The sequence below is a fragment of the Podarcis tiliguerta genome (assembly GCF_965153285.1).
Source record: "Podarcis tiliguerta genome assembly, chromosome: Z".
Taxonomy (NCBI): Eukaryota; Metazoa; Chordata; class Lepidosauria; order Squamata; family Lacertidae; genus Podarcis; species Podarcis tiliguerta.
This window is the reverse complement of record NC_139553.1, coordinates 39,506,933-39,531,261: the sequence shown is the minus strand read 5'-3', so window position 1 is coordinate 39,531,261 and position 24,329 is coordinate 39,506,933. Positions and strand designations below refer to the sequence as shown.

At 45.8% G+C, this 24,329-nt stretch overlaps 2 protein-coding genes and 1 long non-coding RNA gene across 7 annotated transcripts in view; 2 read left to right on the top strand and 1 right to left on the bottom strand.

Annotated features, from left to right (window-relative positions):
• The window catches only part of LOC310668967 (protein ATP1B4-like), a 91,197-nt gene extending 78,857 nt beyond the window's left edge, over positions 1-12,340 (top strand). For all 4 annotated transcript variants that reach the window (XM_083422329.1, XM_083422330.1, XM_083422327.1 and 1 more), the window contains exons 4-9: positions 3,602-3,730; positions 4,881-4,988; positions 6,572-6,768; positions 9,004-9,060; positions 9,167-9,259; positions 11,012-12,340. In XM_083422329.1, the coding sequence (XP_083278455.1) occupies positions 3,602-3,730; positions 4,881-4,988; positions 6,572-6,768; positions 9,004-9,060; positions 9,167-9,259; positions 11,012-11,173 (746 nt within the window). In that variant the 3' untranslated portion in view covers positions 11,174-12,340. The remainder of the gene's footprint in view (positions 1-3,601; positions 3,731-4,880; positions 4,989-6,571; positions 6,769-9,003; positions 9,061-9,166; positions 9,260-11,011) is intronic.
• A 205-nt stretch (positions 12,341-12,545) lies between these two features.
• The window catches only part of LAMP2 (lysosomal associated membrane protein 2), a 30,494-nt gene continuing 18,710 nt past the window's right edge, over positions 12,546-24,329 (bottom strand). The window contains exons 9-10 of one of the 2 annotated variants that reach the window (XR_014506939.1): positions 15,178-16,649; positions 12,546-14,791 (exon numbers count right to left, since the gene is read on the bottom strand). Coding sequence is in view for 1 of the 2 variants with exons in the window: in XM_083422334.1 (XP_083278460.1) it covers positions 23,055-23,197 (143 nt within the window). In the remaining variant the exon portion in view is untranslated. Of the gene's footprint in view, positions 14,792-15,177; positions 16,650-21,810; positions 23,198-24,329 lie in introns of those variants that run through there. The other variant, XM_083422334.1, reaches the window with a different exon arrangement.
• LOC310668990 lies at positions 18,079-21,159 on the top strand. The gene is made up of 2 exons (XR_014506944.1): positions 18,079-20,292; positions 20,548-21,159. It is a non-coding gene; the product is annotated as an uncharacterized lncRNA (long non-coding RNA).

The window sequence follows — 24,329 nt, the reverse complement described above, 5'->3', positions numbered from 1 at the left end:
TTTGCTTCAGTATCATTATTATTTCTAAAGCCCCTGGGATTTGTTCTCTTGAGACAATCTGTCCATCATCTTAAGTCTCTGGTCAGGACAGAGCCTAAAGGCAAACAGGCATTTCTGTGCTGTAACCACACGTCTATTTTTAGGGAGGGCTCAACGCTTGAGTTTTTGAGGCTGGGTCCCTGGTCTCCTGACCCTTTCTCCTTTTGAGGAAGGGTTGTAGCTTAATTGCGGAGTATCTGCTTTGCATGCAGAAGGTCCCAGGTTCAATAGGCAGCAACTCCAGGTAAGACTAGGAGAAAACCCTGATTGAAACCTTGGCAAGCTGCTTCCAGTCAGTGCAGGCAGTACTGAGCTACACACACTACACTTGATCTTAGCCAACAAGCTAAATGGATGTAATTGTCTGACTCAGTATAAGGCACCTTCCTATGTTTTAAAGAACTTATTTTTAAGAAATTTGCTGACATGCAGCAAGGCATGGGGCAGTAAGATCCCCGCCACTACCATTTTAATTTGCCCAGAGGTACTTTACACCTGTATGCAAATTTGTGACAATGGGACTGCACATAGAGTTCTTTAAGTACCTAGCAAACCCCCTGGTAACATCAGGGAAGAGCATTTCAGACCATGCACCCCAAATTATTTTCTTCCACATGCCTTAGGTTTCCTAAGCAAATGTGCCTTGAGTACTGTTGTTGTTGTTTAGTCGTTTAGTAGTGTCCAACTCTTCGTGACCCCATGGACCAGAGCATGGCAGGCACTCCTGTCTTCCACTGCCTCCCGCAGTTTGGTCAAACTCATGCTGGTAGCTTCGAGAACACTATCCAACCATCTCGTCCTCTGCCATCCCCTTCTCCTTGTGCTCTCCATCTTTCCCAGCACCAGGGTCTTTTCCAGGGAGTCTTCTCTTCTCATGAGGTGGCCAAAGTATTGGAGCCTCAGCTTCAGGATCTGTCCTTCCAGTGAGCACTCAGGGCTGATTTCCTTCAGAATGGATAGGTTTGATCTTCTTTGCAGTCCATGGGACTCTCAAGAGTCTCCTCCAGCACCATAATTCAAAAGCATCAATTCTTCGGCGATCAGCTTTGAGTACTACCTGATCCAAATTAATAGCAATGATAATTTAGAATTACCATCATTCTTATTATCACCTCTCAATTACCAACCTACTTTCATGCATAGTGGGGAAGCATTACTTTATATATATATTTTCCATTTTATGCTTCTCCTTCTACCACCCACAACAACCCTGCGAGGGAGGGAGGTTAGGTCAAGAAGCAGAAACAGCCTCAGGCACCTAGGGAGCTTTATAGTTGAGTGGGGATTTGAACCTACCGTAGGTCTCCGAGGTCCTGGTCCAATACTCTAACCACTACACACTACAGTAACTCTGGAAACAGGAAATGCAGCACCCTCATTACCTTAAACATATATCTACAGTGGTGCCCCGCAAGACGAATGCAGAAAACCCGCTAGACGAAAGGGTTTTCCGTTTTGGAAGTGCTTCGCAAAACGAATTTGCTATGGGCTTGCTTCACAAGACGAAAATGTCTTGCGATTCCTGGGGTTTTTTTTCCCTCCCCCCCTTTTTCCCAAGCCCCTAAGCCGCTTAACAGCTGTTCGCTAAGCCGCTTAACAGCTGATCTAAGCCTCTTATCAGCTGATCTAAACCGCTAATAGCCTTTTAGCAGCTAATCCGCTAATCCCTTAAGCCTTTAATAGCCGGTAATAGCCTTTTAGCAGCTAATCCGCGAATCCCTTAAGCCTTTAATAGCCGCTAATAGCCGCTAAACCGCTAATAGCGCTAATAGCGCTAATCCGCTAATGGGCTTGCTTCGCAAGACGAAAAAAACCGTAAGACAAAGAGACTCGCGGAACGGATTCTTTTCGTCTTGCTAGGCACCACTGTATATCTATCGATCTGTCTGTCAATCTTATCTCCTTAAAGGCATGCATCAATATTGCTTTTTATTCTAGTTGGCACCCCATCACCCAATAAAATAAACTCCCTCCTCAACCACACTATCTGCATCTTAATGCAGGAGCAAATAGGGGCAGAGGGAGCTGCCTTGTACCTCAGACCATTGATCCATCTACCTCAGTACTGTCAGCAGTGCCAGGGGTGCCATCTCACCCTCCGGGTTGTGGGTGCCTGCCGCTGTAACATGGGCGTGTGATGTCACACACCTGCCCTTAGAAGAGAAGGGGGGCTCCTCTTCTCCTCCTCTCCACAGCCAGTGAGACACCCTTTTCTCCAGGGAAGGGCCTGGACTGGGGGGCAGACTCTGCTTTCACGTCTGAGCCCCCCCCCCTTTGCAAAGGGTGACTTGCTGGCTGGCTGTGGAAGGTGGAGCTGAACTGCTTCTCTCTCAGAGGTAGCGCCACAGAAGTTGACTGGCTGTGTCCCTCCAGCTTTGCTCATTGACTTTGTGGGTGTCCACCCCCACAATTTTATTATTGTGAGTGCCCAAGCTCCCACAGCCCATGGAGTTGGCTCCTATGGCCTGTACTGATTGGCAATGGCTCTCCAGAGTTTCAAACAAATATTTCTCCCAACCCTGTCTAGAGATTATTGACCTGGGACCTTCTTCATGCAACGCAGGTGCTTGACTATTGAGCTGCAGCTCCTTTACAAAGTACCAGGGGGCAGCTGATCAAGTCCAGCATCCTTTTCTGTATGCCTGGATAGAGAGCCTTACTGCCCCCTACTCTGTGTTTGCGTGGCTATATCCGCCCCCTCCCACAAATGGAATAAATAAAGACACGGACACCAGAAATAAGGTTAATGGGCGTAAAACGGCCACAACTTTATTGATTACAGGTAAGAGCGGTATTGGCCTTAGGCATTGGCCCTAACAGACTATCCGGTCTAACCGGGAAGGGTTAAGCACCAACAGGGGGAGCCCCCGAGATGCACATCCCTGGGCGCTCCCCGAGGGGTTACCGCTCGGGGGTGCGCTTTAGGCCCTAGCCTCCGTAGGTTTCGGACGAGGCGACGCCCCCCAGAGTCCTTTATCGAGCTACCCTTCATGCATTGGGGGAGGTGATGGCGATCCTCCCCCCCCCGACCTCATTTGCACAACAATACCCCGGCCAATGCCTAACCGCCAAAACCAAGGAGTTGTGACGATTGCTATGAGGTAGGCGAAAAAACCAAGTGGCTTCCAAATTCAGCCAATTAGCCAAATGGAAAAACTCCTACCAGGCCCCTTACGGCGACCAGCCGAAGCCCATAGCAAGGTCCGAAGCCAACCTACAGGGCGGGTGGGTGGGAAACCGCTGCTGCTGCCGAGAGAGGAAAGGGGCGAGCCTGGGGCTGACCTGACCTTAAGTGCCCTCAGGTTGGCCCGCCCCCCAGCGCCAGCTGATTGGCCGACGCTGCCACAAATGAATAATAATGGGAATGGGAATCACGGGGAGTCCCATGGGGCTAGGGCCAGCCCCGCGAGGGTGTGGATGGGGTCGTGAGCCCGCAACACCCCCCCCTCCTGAACTCGGGAGTGGCTTTGTGGGACCAGCATAATTACTGCTGCTTCTTCATACAGGTTACCTCTGACCTCCATGGGAAGTCAACAGCGTTTCGTATTTTCTTGTCTTGCAGGCCTGATACTCTTATTTTACCTCGTTTTGTACTTGTTCCTGGCTGGGATGTTTGCATTTTGCATGTATATGATGTTAATGACTCTGAGCCCCTATACACCGAAGCACAGGGACAGAGTTGCTCCACCAGGTAAATTATATATACTTGAACTCAGATCGCTGTAGCTCAGCTGCCTCTGACCGCAGCTTGCTAGGCTCATGGAATTTATATCAACCCTACGTATGTTGGTGGTGGTGATGCACCATGTATATCCCAGGCACATGAGACCACCACCTTGCTGAAGCTAAGCAGATCTGGGGCTGGCCAGTGCCTGGATGGGGGGTGACTACCTAGGGACCACACGTACACCACATTGGGTTCTATACCAGAAGAAAGGTGTGGGATGTTCATGTTAGAAAGGAAGGCCCCATCTGCACTATGCATTAAAAGCAGTATCATACCACTTTGACTGTCATGGCTTCTCCCAAAGAATTCTGGGCATTTTAGTGTGTTAACTGTTCTGGAAGTATGTAGGAGACAAATCCCTGTTTCTGGGAAGAAGAGTTGACTGATAAACCCCCCTGGGGATTGCAACTGAGAGTTGTTTGGAGGCCCTATTCCCCTCTCAGTACCAACAGAAAGCCTAGCATCTGGTTTTGGGCTATTGTTACATCCTTGGATAGTTTCTGAGGGCCTGCCTCCTGCGGTGGGGTGGGGTGGCCATTTCACAGTTGTCCCCTGACCCTCCACTGCTGTTCTGCATGGGGTTGTGCCTCTGAATACCAGTTCCTGGGAAACATGGTTGGGAAGAGTGTGGTGTTCTCAGGTCTGGCTTGTGGGTTTCCCAGGGGCATCTGGGTGGCCACTGTGAGAACAGGATGCTGGCACAGATGGGCCTTTGGCCTGATCCAGCAGCCCACGTCTTGCACTCTTTTGAGCTGAGGAGCTATAGTATATCCACTGCAACCTGCTGCCCAAATGTGCAAGGCAGGGGGCGGCTGTGGGTCCTTGTTGCCATTGTTACCCCTTTGCTTCCTCTGGTGCTTGAGCAATGAACAGCTATGGAAGAAGGAGCAGCATCCTGCTCTATCGCTCTGGATGGTGGGTTCAGTTGAGAGAGCAAAGGGGGGAGGAAAGGAGGAAAGGAGGAACCACAACAACTATAGGAAGCGGTGCTATAGAGATGGGGCATCAAAGGGCAGCGAAAGCCCATCAGGGAACTTCTTGCTAACCTCTGTTCAATTAAAAAAAAGCTCCATTTTGGATTCACACTTCCGTTTTCTGGCTTTTTCTGTTGCAGGAGTTATGATTAGACCACACGTTAGCAGCTCAGTCAACATTGTGTTCAAACCCGCTGACGCCGATTCGTGGCAGAAATATGTGGATAACCTGCATGCGTTCCTACAAGGTGGGATTTCTGTGTTTTTTTTGCATATTACTCACACCCTGCCCCCCCAGCTCCATATAAATTAGCCAATCTTTTTTTTTTTTTTTAAAAAATGTTTTCTATTAAAAGATTTTCCATAAGTAACAAAAGTACATTCAGTGTCTCTGTTTTTAAATTGTAAGAATCCGTCATACAGGTCAATTACAGTCAGTTTGAGACATTTTTGTTGCAGGCAATATGGTGTTGAGGGGGAAAGAGAAGTGGGGATAGAAGGAAATAGAAAAAGAGGGAAAAGAAGGGGGAGGAAGAGGATAAATTAGCCAATCTGATGAAGTCAAACTGGGAAGAAGAATTAGTTAATAATGACATTCAAGTCATGTGACTCAGCCAACCTGTAGGAATCTTATGTACCTGAAATATACTCAGAGTCACCGACCGATTAGTAGTTCAGCGGGGCTCCGGCCAGTCATTGAGCTGGGGGTGCTGTGCTGTGCTAGAAGGAATGTGGCAAGGCGGTACTCCCAATCCGCTTGCAGATGTCAAATGCCAGCAGATGTCAAAGCGATAAATAACTACCTGACATTTAGAAGACATCTTAAGGCAGCCCTGTTCAGGGAAGTTTTTAATCTGTGATATTTTACTGTATTCTTTGTTTCTATGGAAGCCGCCCAGAGTGGCTGGGGAAACCCAGCCAGATGGGCGGGGTACAAATAATAAATTATTATTATTATTATTATTATTGCGTCATGCGGCGGAGGGTGTCCTTGGTGGTCCGCACCAGGTTGAACGGCAAGAAGCTGCTGTCGGTTGCCATTCTGAGTTCCTTGTGTCCCGGAGCTGAAGCCTGGATACACGGTGCGAGGCAGTGGTGAGGCAGGTGGCAGTGCTGTGGTGCTGTGTGTGGCAGTCAGCTCAGCGGGATCCCACCCTCGTCGCCAGTGAAATATACTCAGAGTCGCAAAGTTATTTCATGCTCTTTATTCAGCTCATAGTGGTGAGGAGGAATGGAAGTCCCCTCAAAGTATCTGCTTTATATACATTATTTACACAATGGGCTGCACGTGATTGGCTAATTCCGGACTTCTCCTGTAAGCCAATCAGGTTGTGGATTCACTTCTATCTGGAGCTGGATAGGGTGGCTCCTGCCGACCAATCATACTGCTGCATTGTTCTAGGACCAATCAGACTGCTGCATTCTGAATCCTATTGTTCTAGGACCAATCAGACTGCTGCATTTTGGATCCTATTCAACTCAGTACATAACAGTACCCACTCGCCCTGCCTACCACTGGCACGTGGCCTTTGGAAACAGAGGCAGATTTAGGGCAGCACAACTGGTTCACCCACCCTGGACGGCAAGCCATTAGGGCCCCACAGGGGATGCTGCAGCAGCAATGTAGGACGGAAGGCGGGAAGCAGAGGGTGCTGAATTTTGGCATTGCACAGGGTGCTGCTGAATTTTGAAATCCCAAATTCTGCCACTACTTGGAAGGATAACCAAGTGAATGTGGAGCCCTCTGGACCTCTCTGCCTCCTGTAGCAAGAGAAAATGTTGTGGTGAAAGACATACGGAATATTCACGTTCTCTGTATTATTACCTTTAGATTATGATGACAAAGTTCAAGAACAGAAGAACATTCAATGCAATAAAGGCAATTATTTCATCCAAGACGGTGAAGAAAGTGGCCTGAGAAAAGCTTGCCAATTCAAGCGATCCGAATTAAATGCTTGTTCTGGAATAGATGATCCATCGTTTGGCTATTCAACAGGACAACCTTGCATCTTGCTGAAGATGAATAGAGTATGTTCCCTAGCTTACTTTTTATTTCTTTTTATGTATCCTGGAATGGGAGAGGTGTATGCTCACATACATTTGGTTAATGAAGAAACACAAGAATTGCCTTGCTGGTCAGAAAAATACCGTATTTTTTGCACCATAACACTCACCTTTTTTCTCCTAGAAAGAAGGGGAAATGTCTGTGCGTGTTATGGAGGGAATGCCTACAGGGGGCGGGGGGAGATCTGCTGCAGTTGTGAGCAGAGGATCCATGGTTCCCCTTCCTTCCTTCCTTCCTTCCTTCCTTCCTTCCTTCCTCCGTGGCTCGCTTTGAAACAGCAAAGCTGGAGAAGAGCCGCTGAGTGGGGAGGAGAGAGGGACAGAGAGCCTGCTTCTTTAAAGGAGCAAAACGGGAGAGGAGAGGAGCCACTTACACGAGTGTAAGCAGCTCCTGTCCAGTTGGTTCCTTTAAAGCAAGCAGGCTCTCTGTCCCTCTCTCCTCCCCACTCAGCTCGCTACATCGCAGCAAAGTTTTTCAGCTTGCTAAGCCAGGATGAGCGGGGAGGAGGGAGAAAAGCAGAGCCTGCTTGCTTTAAAGGAGCAAAGTGGGAGAGGAGAGGAGCCTTCTCCCCTTATACTCCTCTTCTTCATTATTAGCAGCATCCTACTCCACCCACTCCACACGTGCTCCTTGTCCCTTGAGTGCTTTTCCTTCCCTCCCCACTTAAAACATGGTTACAAAGCATGGATCCTCAGGATTTTTGCATTGGGCTACTCCAAACTCACTGTCAGATCACATGTCTGTGGCCACAGCATGAACCACAAAAATCATACATCCACTGTTTCGTTTAGAATATTTTTTTTCTTGTTTTCCTCCTCTAAAAACTACATGCGTGTTATGGTCGGGTGCGTGTTATAGAGAGAAAAATACGGTAAGTCTTTTGAAATGGCATGCTGTTTGCAGCGGTGGCCAATTTTTGTGCAGATCAAGATGACAGCTGCCTCCTAGAATACACATGTTTCTGACTATGCAGGTTTGATTTAACTCTCATAGTTCATGGTTGTGTTAGTGCACTATCCTATTAGTGTAGGGATGGGGTTTCTGTGGCTATCTAGATGATTCTGGACTGCAGCTTCCATCATTCTTGAACATTGGCCATGCTGATTGGGGCTGATGGGAGTTGGAGTTAACTAACGACACTATTGGTTCCCCTCTTAGTGATTAAAAACTGTTTGTCTCATATCTGCTTATTTGCATTGAATCATAGCACAGTAAATTTGTGTGAGAGGTGCAACATATTTCATTTAAAATGCTTCTAATTTTTGGTAAGAAGTGGAGAGAAGGAACATTACTCTTTGCTGGGCTCCTGTTTTATTAAATTGATTTAAATGAATGTACATTGTGTGATCCTGACACATAGTGGTGACTAATGTTGCTTTCATAAGCTTGCCTGTTCTGGACATTTTACTGAAACCATTGGATTTGCTTCCCAGTAAATGCACTTTGGAGGAGGGCATTAGGCTGTTCTCAAAATTGGCGGTGTGGTTATAGGGTTGGGAAAGCCCCAAGTCATGGATCTACATCATAATTTGTTGCAGGGAATTTAAAAAGAAAGAAATTTTTTTAGTTGCACATATCTGATAAACAGATTTTTTTTTTCATCAAATCACCAGCTGATTAAAATGTGTTATACTGGGTGTTATACTAGGGCTGTTACTTCACTAAATGGATTCTCAGGTTCATGTGTGTTGTGTTGACTGCTCAATAGCCAAAAATACTTCTTGGACTGGTTTGCATATAATGCTAAACCATGACTAAGTGTTATGTGTAAACCCTACCTAGCAGCTTAACCAATCTGATACCATGGTTTGTTAATGGCTAACAAACCTTGGTTTGTTATAACTGTGGCTTGGCATTTTGTGTAAACCCTGCACCCTTCCTTAACCATGATTTGTTTGCCCACATGGTTCCAGATGGTCACTAAACTATAAAGGCATGAGGCGAAAACAACTGGGCAACATACAAAACATTCGAGAAAAGGCCCATCCTTCTATTGTCTGGGAGACAACTCATGGTTTGCCAAACAAACCATGGAATACTTTTATGTGCGAACCAAGGCAATGTATTATAGCTGTGTATCCTCCTGTGCTTTGCAGACCTGCTGGAACCATATAGCAAAATAGGACTTCATCTTAATCATAGGCTACCTTTTTTGTTTTTAATTCAAAGATAATTAAAAATACTGTCTTTTGTCATAGATTGTAGGTTATAAGCCTGGTTATGGGAATCCAGTGACTGTGAGCTGCAATGTACACGTGAGTCCTTTTCTACCTGATTGTATTGCTTATTGCAGGGCTGGCATCAGCACCATGAATCCATACTGTGTTTATCTTACTCATGCCCCTATTTCTGTTAATGCAGAAAGGTGATGCGGCGGATATCAAGAAAGTGGCTTTCTACCCATCTTCAACATTTGATCCCATGTACTTCCCTTACTACGGCAAGCACACACATGTAAGTAGAAATGCAGCTGTTGGGCAAGCGTGCCTTTCACTTGCCTGGCTTTAGCAGTTTGCCGGGTAGCAGAGAATAAGAAGAGCAGTTTTTAAACAGAAGAGGAGAAAGAGGCCCAAAGTAGGCAGTGGGTAATTAGAGTTCTGAGATAGCAGAATTGATCGCACCACTTCAGAATGCAGTGGGTGGTGGGTCTCATTTTTTTGATGCTTCCACTTAAATGGAAGTGTAGCACAGCTTCTTCCTGATGTGCTAGAGACCATTTGGGGGTGCGGGGCTGAGGACAGGGGTTCTTTATTTAATGTCGGAGAAACATTCAACAGTGGCATACCCACCTGTATTCTGAAATGGCACAGTTTACAGATGTGTTCTATTGTAAGTCTAGACAAGGTCCTAATCGCCTGCAGTTGAATGTGTAAACTGACACCATTGTGACTTATTGTAGTTGAGAGGATGTGAAAGTCTGTGACTTGTGTGCATAGTAGATATATATTAAAAACTTAGAAAGGGGGCAGCGTTCTGGGAAAAACTGACTTTGGTAAACACACCCACCCTTGAACCCAATACGTGATTTTTGCATTAGGTGCAGTTCCCGGAACGTAATCCCCACATAACTTGTGGGCTTATTGTAAAGCAGGGTATCTTAGGGAGGGTGTAGGGCAGGCCAGGAGACACCTACATCTCTGTCCTCCAACACCTCCCTGCTCTTTGCCTTTCTCCAGCATCTGCCGCCTGAGCCATATGCTTCCCTCTGTCTAACGTTGGGACAGGCCGTGCCAGTATACGCAATGAAGTATCTAATGCACTCATTCCTTTAGTGTAAGGATGTATACTTACACAATGGAACTTTCTTCCTTCTCCCCACCCCCTACACACCCCACACCACCCCGAGATCTGCTTCAGTCTATTGCACAAGGGTAAATCCTTGTGCTGTAGGGACGCGGGTGGCGCTGTGGGTAAAACCTCACCGCCTAGGACTTGCCGATCATATGGTCGGCGGTTCGAATCCCCGCAGCGGGGTGCGCTCCCGTCGTTCGGTCCCAGCGCCTGCCAACCTAGCAGTTCGAAAGCACCCCCGGGTGCAAGTAGATAAATAGGGACCGCTTACCAGCGGTTGTTGCTCAAACAGCGTTCCGTGTGCTGCGCTGCCTCGCCAGATGCAGCTTGTCACGCTGGCCATGTGACCCGGAAGTGTCTGCGGACAGTGCTGGCTCCTGGCCTCTAGAGTGAGATGAGCGCACAACCCTAGAGTTTGGCAAGACTGGCCCGTACGGGCAGGGGTACCTTTACCTTTTTTAAAAATCCTTGTGCTAATAGATTGAGTGCATTAAATTCCACTCCGTGTATACCTTGGAAGTTGAACAGAATCTGTTCCGGAAGTCCATTTGACTTCCAAAATGTTCAGAAACCAAAGCGCAGCTTCTGATTGGCTGCAGGAAGGTCCTGCAGCCAATCGGAAACCGCAGAAGCCCTGTTGGACATTCGGCTTCCAAAAATAGTTCGCAGACCGGAAGAGTCACTTCTGGGTTTGCAGCGTTTGGGAGCCAAAACATTCGAGAACTAATCTGTTCAAAAACCAATGTACGACTGTACCTGTATCTGGCTCACGTGACATATATATTGGATTCAAGCCACAGAGCACTTCAGCTGACTTGCACCCTGTTTACGTTTTAGCCCAATCTTTCCCCACCGAGCTATTCTGAGCCATCACTGGACATTCCTATTTCTCTCATCTGCTTATATTTTTTCCAGGTAAATTATACACAACCATTGGTGGGCATTCATTTTTCGGATGTGGCAAAGGACAAAGAGATAAATGTTCAGTGCCAACTGGATGGCAAGGGTATCATCAACAACTTCAACAGTGACCGGTTTCTGGGGCGAGTAGTCTTCATGCTGAAAATCACAACATAGGCCAGAGCAGCATTTGCTATCGCTCTTCCAATGGCAAGCAAATCTTTCTCACCATGGAGGACGGAAAAGAAGAAGAAATAGGCCATTCACACACACTAGGAAAATTCAAACCTGATTTGGGGGGGTTATTTGGCTTTCATAGCAAACAAAAATAAATATGGATAACTCAAATCTAAATCTAAGTATAGATGACATATTTTAAAACATCCATCCTACGAGCAAATGCACATGTCATGTTGGAAAACTTTTATTAAAACATAAACACACACAATGTATTTATGTTAGATTTTTCACTGGCACATCAACAAGTGTGGTATTTGGTATCAAGCAGGCAATTTGGACTCTAAAAGGAACCATTGCTATTGTCACTCACCCCCACCCTCACTGGACCCAGGCAGATGCAAATCAGCTGCTCATCAATTAACAAACACCCCAAGGTTAATATGTTGTATGTGCACTTGAACTTGAGCAAGGGAGTCTGGAGATTATATAAACCCTGGAAATCTCCTTTCTGGATAGTTGTGTGTGTATTATATTATTAAAAAGGCACCTGCTCCAAGACTCGCTGTTCAAATGGAATATTCCATGTCCACAACTCCTCTGTTTGAGGCAGGCAGTTCACAGACACACCAATTTAGAAGTTAGAAAGTATAAATGTCATGTTGATGACTATTGGCCTATCTACTGAGACCTCCTGGCTCTGATCTAGAACAGGGGAAATACAGCGTGTTGGTTGCCTTTTGCTTTTCAAGCTCAGTTCTAAGTAGTGGCAATGACCTCTAAACAGCCCTGGGCCCACCCTAGCCAAGAGATCATTTCCACCCCTACATTTGCCTATAGAGAGAATGCTCTCATTTAGCTTACTGTTTATGTGCACTGTAAACACAAAGTGTACATAGAAATAAATTACTTGGGTCTGCCCTTCGGCTCTGGTGTTCCCACCCTCTCACAGCCCATTGTAGCCCAAGCCAACATGCTTTCTGTTAGTGCTGTAACACTGATTTTTTTATCCATTTTGGCTGTGAGCAGCAAGGGCCAGGGCCAGGTGGTGGATTTAATCAGTGTAATTGGGAGTTTTGTTATGAATGTATTTTTACTTCGACCCCACACTCTTTGGAAAGGGTGGACTATAAATCAAAATGAATTAGTAAAAATCTTCATAATGTGCACTGACCCCATTTGTCTCTTTATTTGTGCAGCGTTTCAGACGGGGAGACTAAGGGTGGGGGAAAGTTGCCATCAGAACAGGCATCAAAGGTTGGTGTGGGATTGGGCTATGTTAACATGCATGCACAACACTTAACCTGAACTTGGAAAAGCGCATTAGAAGTTACACATTTGTGCTCCAATAATTATTTAACACAAAGTCAGGTTAGACAACCATGGTTGACTTTATTGTTTAGCACAGACATACGTCCATCTTCATTATCACTTGTCATACATACTATGACAACATTTAAAGTGCCGGCTTGTTTTTAACACCAGAAGAAACCTAAAGTAGCTTTTTACAATTCAAAATACCATTGAGTGATATGCCATGCCTTCATGTTAAGTCACAGGGCAATTCAACTGAGTTGAGCTGGGTGTGTGCTGCACAATCCAGCTTGGGTACCACCTCATGCAATCATGAAGAAAATGGGCTAGGATGGGCTGCTGTGTGAAGCAGCAGGGGCAGACTTTGGTAATCTTTCATAAAGGCCAAAATCTTGCATCTCCAAATGGATCTTCTCAATTTTGCACACACACACCCCAGCTCTGCCCTGCATGGAGGAACCACCTACACTGCCCTAAATCCAGCACTGGAAACACTTTTGTGAGAGCCCCAGTCACCAGAAATAAAACTGTGCAATGGCAATGGCATCATGAAGGAGAGTAAAGTAAGTGAATGAATGAACACAAAGCAACTGAGCCCCTACATTCTGGTGCTAAGTCACAGCATAGGAAGAGCCTGTGTCCTTTCAGATCACTGCATAGCCTGCTTCCCCTTCCTATCCCTCACATTCATCTGGACGCAAAAGTACATACCCATTCACTTCTGTCAGCAATGGGAAACCTCCAGCCCATGAGCTTAATCTGGTCTGTCAGGTCAACCCATATGGCCTGTGAGACCATTTTGGCCAAAGCCAAACACACACACAACTTTATGTTATGTAAAGTCGGGTTTGCAAGCACCGCTGTGACTGTTGAGTGCTTGCATCTCAATCAGATGATGTCTGGCACCTGCAAAGTGCTGTGTCTTTGCCCATGTGGTATTATTTCAAACTGTGCAAGGAAAAGAAAACATGTCAGTTGATTGACTCACACCCACTTGTCAAATTTGGCCCAAGGGGTGTAGTGGGAGGAGGTAAAGATTTGGCCTGCCAGCCAGATGCATTTCCCCATTCCTGACTTAGGTAACTAGCCAGGGCAAAAACAGATGGATCAGCTCTCTCAACAAATCCATCTGCAAGGACAACTTCCAGCATATACATTCCAGGTCTTTCTCAGGGATACAAGAGAGCAGCTGTGAGTCATGTGGTACCACTCACAGCACCTTGCATTTCCGCCTAATTTTATTATTGTGAACTGCTCCGATTATCCTTGGGAATGAAAAATGACATACCAGTATGATAAATCAAGGTGTAGTTACATTTGAAGAAGGCTCTTCACATTACCTTAAGCCTGGGATGAGGACAGTATGACTGTCCAAATGCTGGTTGACTCCCAATTCCCACCAAACAAGGCCAATGGTTGGGGCTGATGGGAGCTTTATTCCAGTGGGCTACAGATTCCTCCCCAACCCTATGGCATAGTGAAATGCCTACAAAAATAACCATCTGTGATGGGATCTCTAGCCAGCCATTCAAGATTCTTCAGGCATACATGTTTGGTGACTATCCTATGTTTTATGTGTCTTATGCAAACCTACTTATAAGTAAGTCTCATTGGCCTCAACAAGACTTACCTGCTTATACATCTCCAGAATGTGTAGCAAACTTCCATGGGCATTCACATTTTGCCTGTAATAGGTGGTACCTTGATCACTGTAAATGAAGTATTTTGGACCTACCCAAAGCTAAGCTTCTGTGCTGTAAGTAATTGTACTGTGGGAGAAATAACCCACCTGTCCAGTAAGCTTGTTTGACCTTTTCATTCTCTTTGAAAAGGCATGTCTCCTTCCACACAGCTTTGGTGTCAGTAGTTTGATATGTGGGGTGACGTGGTTAAGGGGTGAGGCTCTTGCTCCAGAAATTCTAGTCCAAAGCTCCTGTGGGTGCATGGCAATTTGGGCCATCTGCAAACTACTTGGGAACTTGTGGCCTTCCTGATGTTGCTGCCCAGCTTCCCAAAATCATTGGCCAACAGTTGGCCCAATAGCAGCTGGAGGTTCCCAGTCCCTGGAGAAGACACGGGGAAGTGGTAGAGCATCTGTTTTGCATGCAGAAGGTCCCAGAATCTCGAGGTAGGGTCTGGGAGAAACCCATATCTGAAACCCTGGAGAACTGTTGCCAGTCAGACAATACTAGATAGAATTTTGAGCTATCTCAGTATAAGGCAGCTTCCTATGTTCCTACTTTGCTAGATGACCAAATAGCATAGTCTGCTATAAAGCAGCTGATTTACTTTCATCTACTAAGCCTTTTCATGGGACGCGGGTGGCGCTGTGGGTTAAAGCCTCAGCGCCTAGGGCTTGCCGATCGAAAGGACGGCGGTTCGAATCCCCGCGGCGGGGTGCGCTCCCGTTGTTCGGTCCCAGCGCCTGCCAACCTAGCAGTTCGAAAGCACTCCCGGGTGCAAGTAGATAAATAGGGACCACTTACTAGCGGGAAGGTAAACGGCGTTTCCGTGTGCGGCTCTGGCTCGCCAGAGCAGCGATGTCATGCTGGCCACGTGACCCGGAAGTGTCTCCGACAGCGCTGGCCCCTGGCCTCTTAAGTGAGATGGGCGCACAACCCTAGAGTCTGTCAAGACTGGCCTGTACGGGCAGGGGTACCTTTACCTTTACCTTTACCTTTTTACTAAGCCTTTTGCTTACAACTTGCATCATCCTCAATTATCCGCCAAACGTTGGAATCCAATAGCACCTTGGAGGCTCACAGTTTCCCTACCCATGTACGAAGTGGCCACAGAAATTAAAGTTACAATCGACCTTTAACTAGAGCCTCACTCCCACAAATGTTGAAAACCTTTAAGGGGAAAAGCCGTATCTCAGCAGTACAACATCTGCATTAAATGCTATAAGTCTCTGGTTAAATCCAAGGCATCTCCAGGTAGGGCTGGTTAGTTCTACCCGAAATCCTGGAATGCTGCTGGTGGTCAGTGTAGACAGTATCAGGCAGTGCTTTTTTTCTGGGGTTACGCAGGGGTACACATACCCCTAAACATTTTGTGAATTTAAGTCTGGCCTCATTGAGGGGCAGTATTTCAATGAGTAGGAAAATGAGAGTACCCCAAAACATTGTTTTTGTGGGGGGGAAAGCAGTGGTATCAGGCCCGATCAGGGTGGTTCAATGCATAGCCTGAGGGTTGCCTGTGGCCCTTGGGACCTTTTTGGGTGGCCCTCAGCAACATTTGACACCTCATCCCTAGCCCTCCTGCTGCCTTCCCAAAGCTTGGTAACTGAGGCACTGGGCTTAGGGAAGGAGGGCTCTACAGGGTCCTAGAGTCCTTCATCCTCCTTCTCAAGGCCTATTTAGCGCTTTCGCAGCTTTGAGAAGAAGGTGGTAGGGCTCTGGGACCTGCCCAAAGCCTTCCCAAAGCCCAGCCCCTTGCTTATCTGGCTTTGGGAAGGCAGAATGAAGGCTGGGTGCATGTGTCAAATTTTGGGCTCACTCCCCTTCCTGTGCAAGGCAGTGTACAGCCCGTGGGTACCATGTCGAAAACTCTTGCGGCCCACTTGGTATGAAAAGTTGGACCGCCCACAGTCTTACTTGGTATAAGGAAACTTCCCATGCCATTTGCTGCTGCTCCCTAAAGCTGCAAACGCCTCCTGAAAGTCTGCTATCTGTTTCGATACCCACACAATAACTAGAATCCAGGAAATGCAAATCGGAAGCGTAAGCTGAAGAGGGATGAGATTTGTTTCCAACACTTCTTTCTTCAGAAAACAATCAGTCTTGTTTTCAAGTGGTGAAGGGGAGTCCAAAAAAAAGATTCTCAAAGTAGGCAGCAGCCTCAGTCAGCAGTTCCTACCTCCTGTTGTATGCACAAATTATATTTACCTTGCTTGTGTGTGTTTTCCTTCTTCTTTTCTTTTACTGTAAGAAAACCATGAGCTCGAAAGTCTGTTAAGGGTACAGGGCGAGCGGAAACAGAAAGAAGAGAAGCAGAAGCAGCAGCAGCAGCACATAACAGGGTTATACAGCTTGGTAGCCACTGTCACTTTTCCGCCTTCCGATCATATAAAAGACAAAGGCAAAAACAACAAGGAGTCCGATGACCACACCCACCACAATGGGGATGATAAAGAGGAAATCAGAACTGGTACACTCTTCAGCTGTAGGAAGACAAGATTGAAAAGAGAGGGGGGAGAGGGAGAACACAGAGCAAGGGACAGGAAGTTAGTGAAGAGAGCAAGCATCTGAGCACAAATTAGCAAAAGCACAAGTGACATAGTTGCAACTCTTGTTTCCTAACGTAGGCCCCATCTACACTACACATTTAAAGCGGCATCCTGTCAGTTTAAACAGCCATAGAGGTTGTCCCCCCCCCAAAAAAAAACACCATTCTGGGAGCTGTAGTTTGCTAAGGGTGTTCACTGTTTTTACAATGTCCTATTCCCCCTAATGCAGGACGCGGGTGGCGCTGTGGGTTAAACCACAGAGCCTAGGACTTGCCGATCAGAAGGTCGGCGGTTCGAATCTCCGTGACGGGGTGAGCTCCCGTTGCTCGGTCCCTGCTCCTGCCAACCTAGCAGTTCAAAAGCACGTCAAAGTGCAAGTAGGTAAATAGGTACCACTCCGGCGGGAAGGTAAACGGCATTTTCGTGTGCTGCTCTGGTTCACCAGAAGCGGCTTAGTCATGCTGGCCACATGACCCGGAAGCTGTATACCGGCTCCCTCGGCCAATAAAGCAAGATGAGCGCCGCAACCCCAGAGTTGGTCACGACTGGACCTAATGGTCAGGGGTCCCTTTACCTTTACCTTTATTTCCCCTAACAGGCCTACAATAGCCAGAGTAGTTTAACAGTCAAAAGGCATCCTACGAGGGAAATCTGTGAATTCTGGCTGAGAGGAATTGGGGTTTCCTAACAATTCTCAGCACCCTTAACAAACTACACTTCCCAGGATTCGGGGGGGGGGGGAGGGAAGCCATGCCTGTTTAAAATGGTATGCTGTTGCTTTAAATCTATAGTGCAGGTGGGGCCCAAGTTTGTGATTTTGTTTCTCTGGCCAGCCACCTTTGAAATTTTGGAACATCTACTGTGCTTGGTGTGTAAAACGGAACCAGTGAAACTTGCGCCAATGTGCCCACCAGCTAGACTCACAGGGATGTCAGGAAAGCCAACAGATGACCTTAAGATTTGCCTGTTTTATTTATTTGTTTCATTTCTAACCCAAGGATCCCAAGGTGGCTCACATCTTTCTCCTTCATCCCTCCATTTTACCCTCACAACCTTCCAGTGATAAAAGGTTAAGCTGAGAGATGGTGACAGGCCCAAGGCCACCCAGGGAACTCCATGGCTTGTGTGGGGATTTGAACTGTAGCCTCAAAAGGTCCTGGCACAACACACTTAACCACTACAGTACGGTGGCTCTAAATATAAATATTTGCCAGTTTTATAGGAAAGCACACAGCTAAAGAAAAGCAAAAAACCCCACACCTGAAGTCTAGATTTAGATTTAATATGTAGTTCAGTCTCTTTTCCTCATCACCAGAGGACACCCCATTGCCTCACTCCTGATGAATAGACTCCGGAGAATAGACTCCGGAGTACTTATCTAGTGATACGTGCAAGTCACTTTAGCATTGTGATCAGTGAAGTATTAAAGCTCAGCTCTGAATGCTTTTGCAGTTAGCCCAGATTTTCTTCACTCTGTTTGCAGTGGCTTCCACGCTCTAGGAGGAGGAACAGATTTTCTTTGACCTCATTCTTAGAACGTGTGACTGGGTTTAGGAGCAGAGCTAGCTGTCCTATGAGACAAGAGTGAGGCTGCTGCCTCTGCGGATAAATGCAGGGAGTGGGCAGGGCTATGTCTGCCAAGGACTCCCTCAGCCAGGCGGCTGACCTCAGCTGCAATGGAGTACATTCTGCTGCCAGTAGGTAGGATTGAACTGCTTTTGTACACATAATAGGGAAGAGGTGTCATTTTGTTCTTTAGTCACAGGCAGCAAATTGTCTTGGGCTGGTCCTGGTTAGGAACCAGAGGGTTTCAGCCCCGCACAGGATCTTAGCATGTTTTAAAAGGGAAATCTCCCCCAATTGTCCATGCGTCACTTAGGTTGCAGTCCTAAGCATCATTACTAGGGAGTACATCCCACTGAACTCAGTGGGACTCGTTGAGTAAACATAATTAGAATTGGATTGTGAATTGCTGTTAGCTGTTAGGTGATGTAGTGTTGCTTTCAGCATGAGATCAAAGACATCCACACCATTTAGAGAGCATGGCTTCCACCAAAGAATCCTGTTAACTGTAGCTTACCTACCCCACAAAGCTACAATTCCCAGTACCCTTAACAGACTGCATTTCCCATGATTCAGAAGGAGAAGCCATGTGCTTTAGATATACGGTGTAGATGTGACTCAAATATTTTCCATAAACAGATCACTCTGCCATCTGGCCAATGGCAGGGAGAAAACACAAGTCTGTGCTACAGAAAGGAGCGTAACTCTCTACATTTATCCATGAGTTACAATAAACTGAAGATTTAGCACCATCCTGCAGAAACAGCAGGAAATACCATATTAGGCAAAGAGGAATTTTAAAACAGAAAGTAAGGAGGCAAAGAGAACAAAATGGTCAATTGTTGGCTGCATAAGGAACAAGTTATTAAATGTTCTCAGCATTTACTTTATTATTATTATTACTATTTACATTTCTGTACTGTCCTTCATCCGAAGATCGCAGGGCGGTTTACAATATAAAAGCACAAAAAATGCATACCATAATAACAAAAACGATAATCCCATGCACAGTTTAAAAGCTCATACATTGTTTACTAAGAGTTAGCAAGCCGGCAGCAGAACTTTAAGGCAATACAGTGTTTGGGTTACTGTGCCATCGAAAAACAAGCTGGCTCATTTTGTACCTTCCTTTCTTTTGGTATATTACCTTTGATGTGTATAGGAATGGACTGAACTGAAAATTCATGGCTAGCTTTATTTCAGAACCCCACCGACTTGCCCCCCAAGGGCAGTTAAGGATCTCTTTAACCAGAAAGGGGTAGAAAATAGGGTGGGGCATATAGAGGGGGCACTGCAGGGCTTATATGAGGAACCTTGACCCTCCATGCTTGTCGGGGCTGATGGGAGTTGTAGTTCAGAAATATCAGCATCCCCAAACCTGCCCCTGAGTCTTGAACCCTGATGACCTCCAACCCTTCTTGAAAGGCCAGGGTTTTTTTTAGCATAGCCTTTGGTGAAGAGGCTGCAATTCTAACGCCACTTACCTGGGAGAAAGCCATATTTTACTGGGTAGATACAGTTGGGACTACACCATTAATCCTTATTCCCAATTGCAGCAATGATTACTTTTTTTTAGATTGTAAACTCCTTGGGAGCAGGAGCTTATCTATATTGCCCATATAACTCTGTCTGGGGTCAGGTGCATTGGTGACACTTTAAAAACAGTAATGCAAGATTCAATGTTCATGTAACATTGGTCCAGAGCTTTATGTACAAATTTGGCATCGTTGTTTGCTTTTAAGCAGAGGGCAGTAACAAGCCTGGCATGGGGAAACAGAACATCATGCAGTGATTTGGGAGGTTTGCTCAGTTCTCACCAAGTCCCAGCTAATCTCACAACCCTAGCAGCTGTTGCTATTTTGCTGTTCTCTGCAGGCAGATGTGCAGGAAAAGGCGGCAGGAATCATATAACTGTCTAGTTGTGTTGAAACAGCCTTGCAAATAGCCACTAGCTCATGATGGGTCGAAGTCTCCTCCAGGATGCCAGGTAGCAAATCTCAATGGAAGTTACTTCGTTTTAAGTACCATATTTTTTGCTCTATAAGACTCACTTTTTCCCTCCTAAAAAGTAAGGGGAAATGTGTGTGCGTCTTATGGGGCGAATGCAGGCTGCGCAGCTATCCCAGAAGCCAGAACAGCAAGAGGGATTGCTGCTTTCACTGCACAGCGATCCCTCTTGCTGTTCTGGCTTCTGAGATTCAGAATATTTTTTTCCTTGTTTTCCTCCTCCAAAAAATAGGTGCGTCTTGTGGTCTGGTGCGTCTTATAGAGCGAAAAATACGGTAATTAATCCATGCAACAGGTATACTAACACAGGTACATGGCAGCAAAATAACTAGTCTGTTTTGGGGTTACTAACTTTTTTTTTTTTTTTTGGCCAGGCTATACTGACTCACCCCCAAAGATCTAAACTCTGTTAAAGCAACTTATTGTAACTTGCTTAATTTACAAAATCCCAGCATCATCCCAGCCTCAAAAAAGTCTGATGCTGGTGCCTTGAAAATGGGAACTGACCTCTCGTCTGAGCCAGGAAGTTCCCTTATCTCTACACAAACAAGACAGGAGAAATATGGCATCTCAAACTCCATCTGTGTATGAACTGCAAGGCCCCTACTGCCTGTCATGATGATGTTTGCCTCAAGGCAAGAACAAGATAGAGCATGAGATAGGCTCTGTGCCCTGTTCTCCTTTTGCAGAGTTGATGGGAAAGCTAAAATATTATTATGATTACTTATTGCATTACTTCCTTTTTTCAGAGAATGTGACACCAAGTGACCCAAAAATTAAAACCAAAACATAAAACCAGAATAAAACTAAAACCCAACAGCACATCTGTAATATATATAAAAGGGCAGGTATAAGTAACTCAACACCCCCCCCCCCAATAAAAAGACAGGCAAAAAGAGACCACCATAGAAATACCCAATACCCTCCACATTTAACAATTGAAAGCTTGGATGAATAGGAATGCCTGATGCCTGAAAATGGATAATAATGGCATCAGGCATGCCTCATGGGGAAAGCATTCCACAAACAGGGAGCCACCACTGAAAAGGCCTATACTTGTTTTGCCACTTTCTGCACATGGAGAAGGGTCTCAGATGAAAAATGCAGGCTGTGCGGTGGCTTCTGTGGGGAGGAGAGGCAGTCTCTAAGGTACTGGGGGTCAAGAACTGCATAAGGCTTTACATAGGTTAAAGCCAGCACTTTAAATTGAGCCTGGAAACTAACGGACAGCCAGCAGAGTTGTTCCGGAATTGGCATCTTATGCTTGGACTGCCTTAAACAGGTGCACAATCTTGCTGCGCAATTCTGCACCAAATGCAGGTCCAAAGCAGTCTTCAAAGGCAGCCCCACATGTAACAAGCTTCAGTAATCTAACCTGGAGTTTAACAGCGTGTAGGCAACAGAATGTCAACACTTTAAATAGCAAGAGGCTTGGATTTCAGAAGCAGCCTTGGGGAAGATTTTCAAGGAAGCCTCTGGAAGGAGAGCCAGATAATAATCACAAGGTTTCACCCAGCTCCCCTGCTGCTTGAATAATAAGGCAAGTCAGTTTATTATCATAACATTTTCAACTTCCAGAATATTACAACATCATCATAAACATTTCTTTTGTTTTTGTTATTACAGGAAGTCCTTAAACAAAGTTAAGGATCCTGACTTACTTTCTTTCCATGTGCGGTACTGAAACATAGTTATGATGACCCAAAGGCTATCTTGCCTTATAGCAGGAAGGGGAAGCTGTGGCCTTCCAAATATTGTTGGAGTCCAACTCCCATCATAGCCAAAGATCAGATGGCAATCGTACTGCAGCATTATCCATCTGGACGGCCACAGGTTTCCCATCTCTGCTTTACATAATCGAATGTTTCTTTCAGTAACAGTGTTCTCAAAGGGTATCTTCATTTTTATTTAAAAGCATATATTCTGTTCTTCTGCCCCAGGAAGGGACGTCAAGGCAGCTATTTTAGTAAACAGTGCACAAGATGAAAAGCCAGTTCTGCCAAAATGATAGGCAGTGTATTACATACACAATGACTCTATAAACACAGTTATTTAACACAACCCACAGCAAGACAACTAGTAGTCATTCACAAACATTAGAATGAGGCTACAGCGAGTGCCCTATTTTATATAATGCTGGCTGGCACAACCAGAGTAATGTTAGGACTATTACTGTTTTTTTAGTAACAGGGTATAAGTCACTTCTGAAAAGTAGAAAACTCAAAATGCTCAATTAATGGTAGAGGGACCCAATAATGCAAAATATTTACTTCACAAAATCAGGAGGTAAATGGCTTAAGGCCTTTTTAATACACATCACTCAAGAAGCCCCATAATGAGTCCACAACATTTCATTCATCAGATTCTCACCTGAGCTTTAAAATACGCTCAAGACCTGTTTGCTTGTGTTTTAAGCTGTTGTAAAGTCTGGTTTCCTGCACAGCCAGCCTTGTGTCCGTTTGCAAACTACGGCATGCAGGAAATCAGTATTCGCTTTGCATCAGGTCTGAGAGGACAAGACTTCTGAGGTGGCTTTGTGCCATCATGGTATTTGGCACTGCAATTATTTGTTTTTTTGGAAAAAAGTACATTTGGCTTAAGCTGGCCTATCCACATTCAAAACAAGTCACTTCACACTTAATTATTACGAGCACGCAGTAGGCTTGTCTCTCTGAACAACATGTGTGTGACAGCAGAACACTCTTCTGGTGGAAATCACTCCTCAGCGGATTGAAAGTGGAAGTGCTCCGCCCAAACTGCACCCCGCTTTTAGAGCTGCTCATAGCCAGCATTATCACGAGTTTTGCGGCTGACAAAATAAGCCATAAGAACGAGAGCAATTAATCCTGCCAGACATGCTCCCACCATAATGGGCACAAAGTAGTAGTCCACCTCTGGGATGCAATCTTCAGCTGGATGGAGAAAGGGTAACAGGAATGTTAAGCAGTTGAGAGGTCCCGGTTGGATGACAAAGTAATTCTGCCCCCTCCCCATTTGCGGCATGTGTGGGAAACCTAGAGGCTTTCAGTGTGGGCATGCAAGCACCCAAGCTGCCTTCTCAGTTGACACCTCTCCAGATGCACTATCTCCAGCCCACCAAATAGCCTTTTGGTGGCTGGGGGGGGGGCACAACTGTGATGGGAAGGAGGGATTGTGTTGGGAAGGATGACATACCGGGATATTTATCCCCACCAGTCATATTCCTGGCATAAACTCCATTCCTCCCTGAGCAGCTATCAGCAGCAGGTTATAACCCAAACCCAAACCTTTTCTTTCCCCACACCCACCCCACTGTGTGTACATGGTCTCACTGCTGGGCCCGAGGCGCAAAAAGGTTCGGTATCAAAGTAAACTATTCTGCAATGCATTTCCACCATGGATATTAAAACAAAGGAGAACCTTACTGGGACAAAAACTGTTTTCTGTTGCTCAGGACCCTGTTTCCATAAATAGTGAGCTAGATGTTTTCTGGGAAAGCCTAAACCAGGGCCTTTTGCTTTTGCAAAAATAATTTCCTGGGCTAACCCTGGCCTTCCGTGGTCCTCATCACTCCCCAAAAGTCGTAACTTTAGCTGAAGGTAGCATACTAACACGAAACACCTCTAGGGCTATTAGAAATGTGTGCAGCTTTCTTGCATCCAAAATGACAAGAATTTGGTGGAATGTTAGGGTATCATTGCAGACCACAAAACTGGGCCCAAATCTACCCAAACATGGAGGCTCAGAGAGCCCATTTTATGAGGTGCAAATTCAGGCAATCTGCAAAATTCCTCCACTTCGCTCAGGAGTTACTGAATTAGGATGTCACAGAGTTTACCCCCTACAGGAAATACTACGCTACCAAACATAGAAATAGTTTACCCATTTTAAAGTACAGAATGTGTGTCTCTAGCTGCAGAAAATACAAAGATTATTTACAGATGCAGTCCTTCCCACCAACAGTAGGAACGTGGAAGCTCTATTTCCTTCTTCCAAATGCACATGACGACATAAGTCTTGCAAACATTCTCCTTCCCTAACTGTCCAATCTTTTTGTTATCCAGC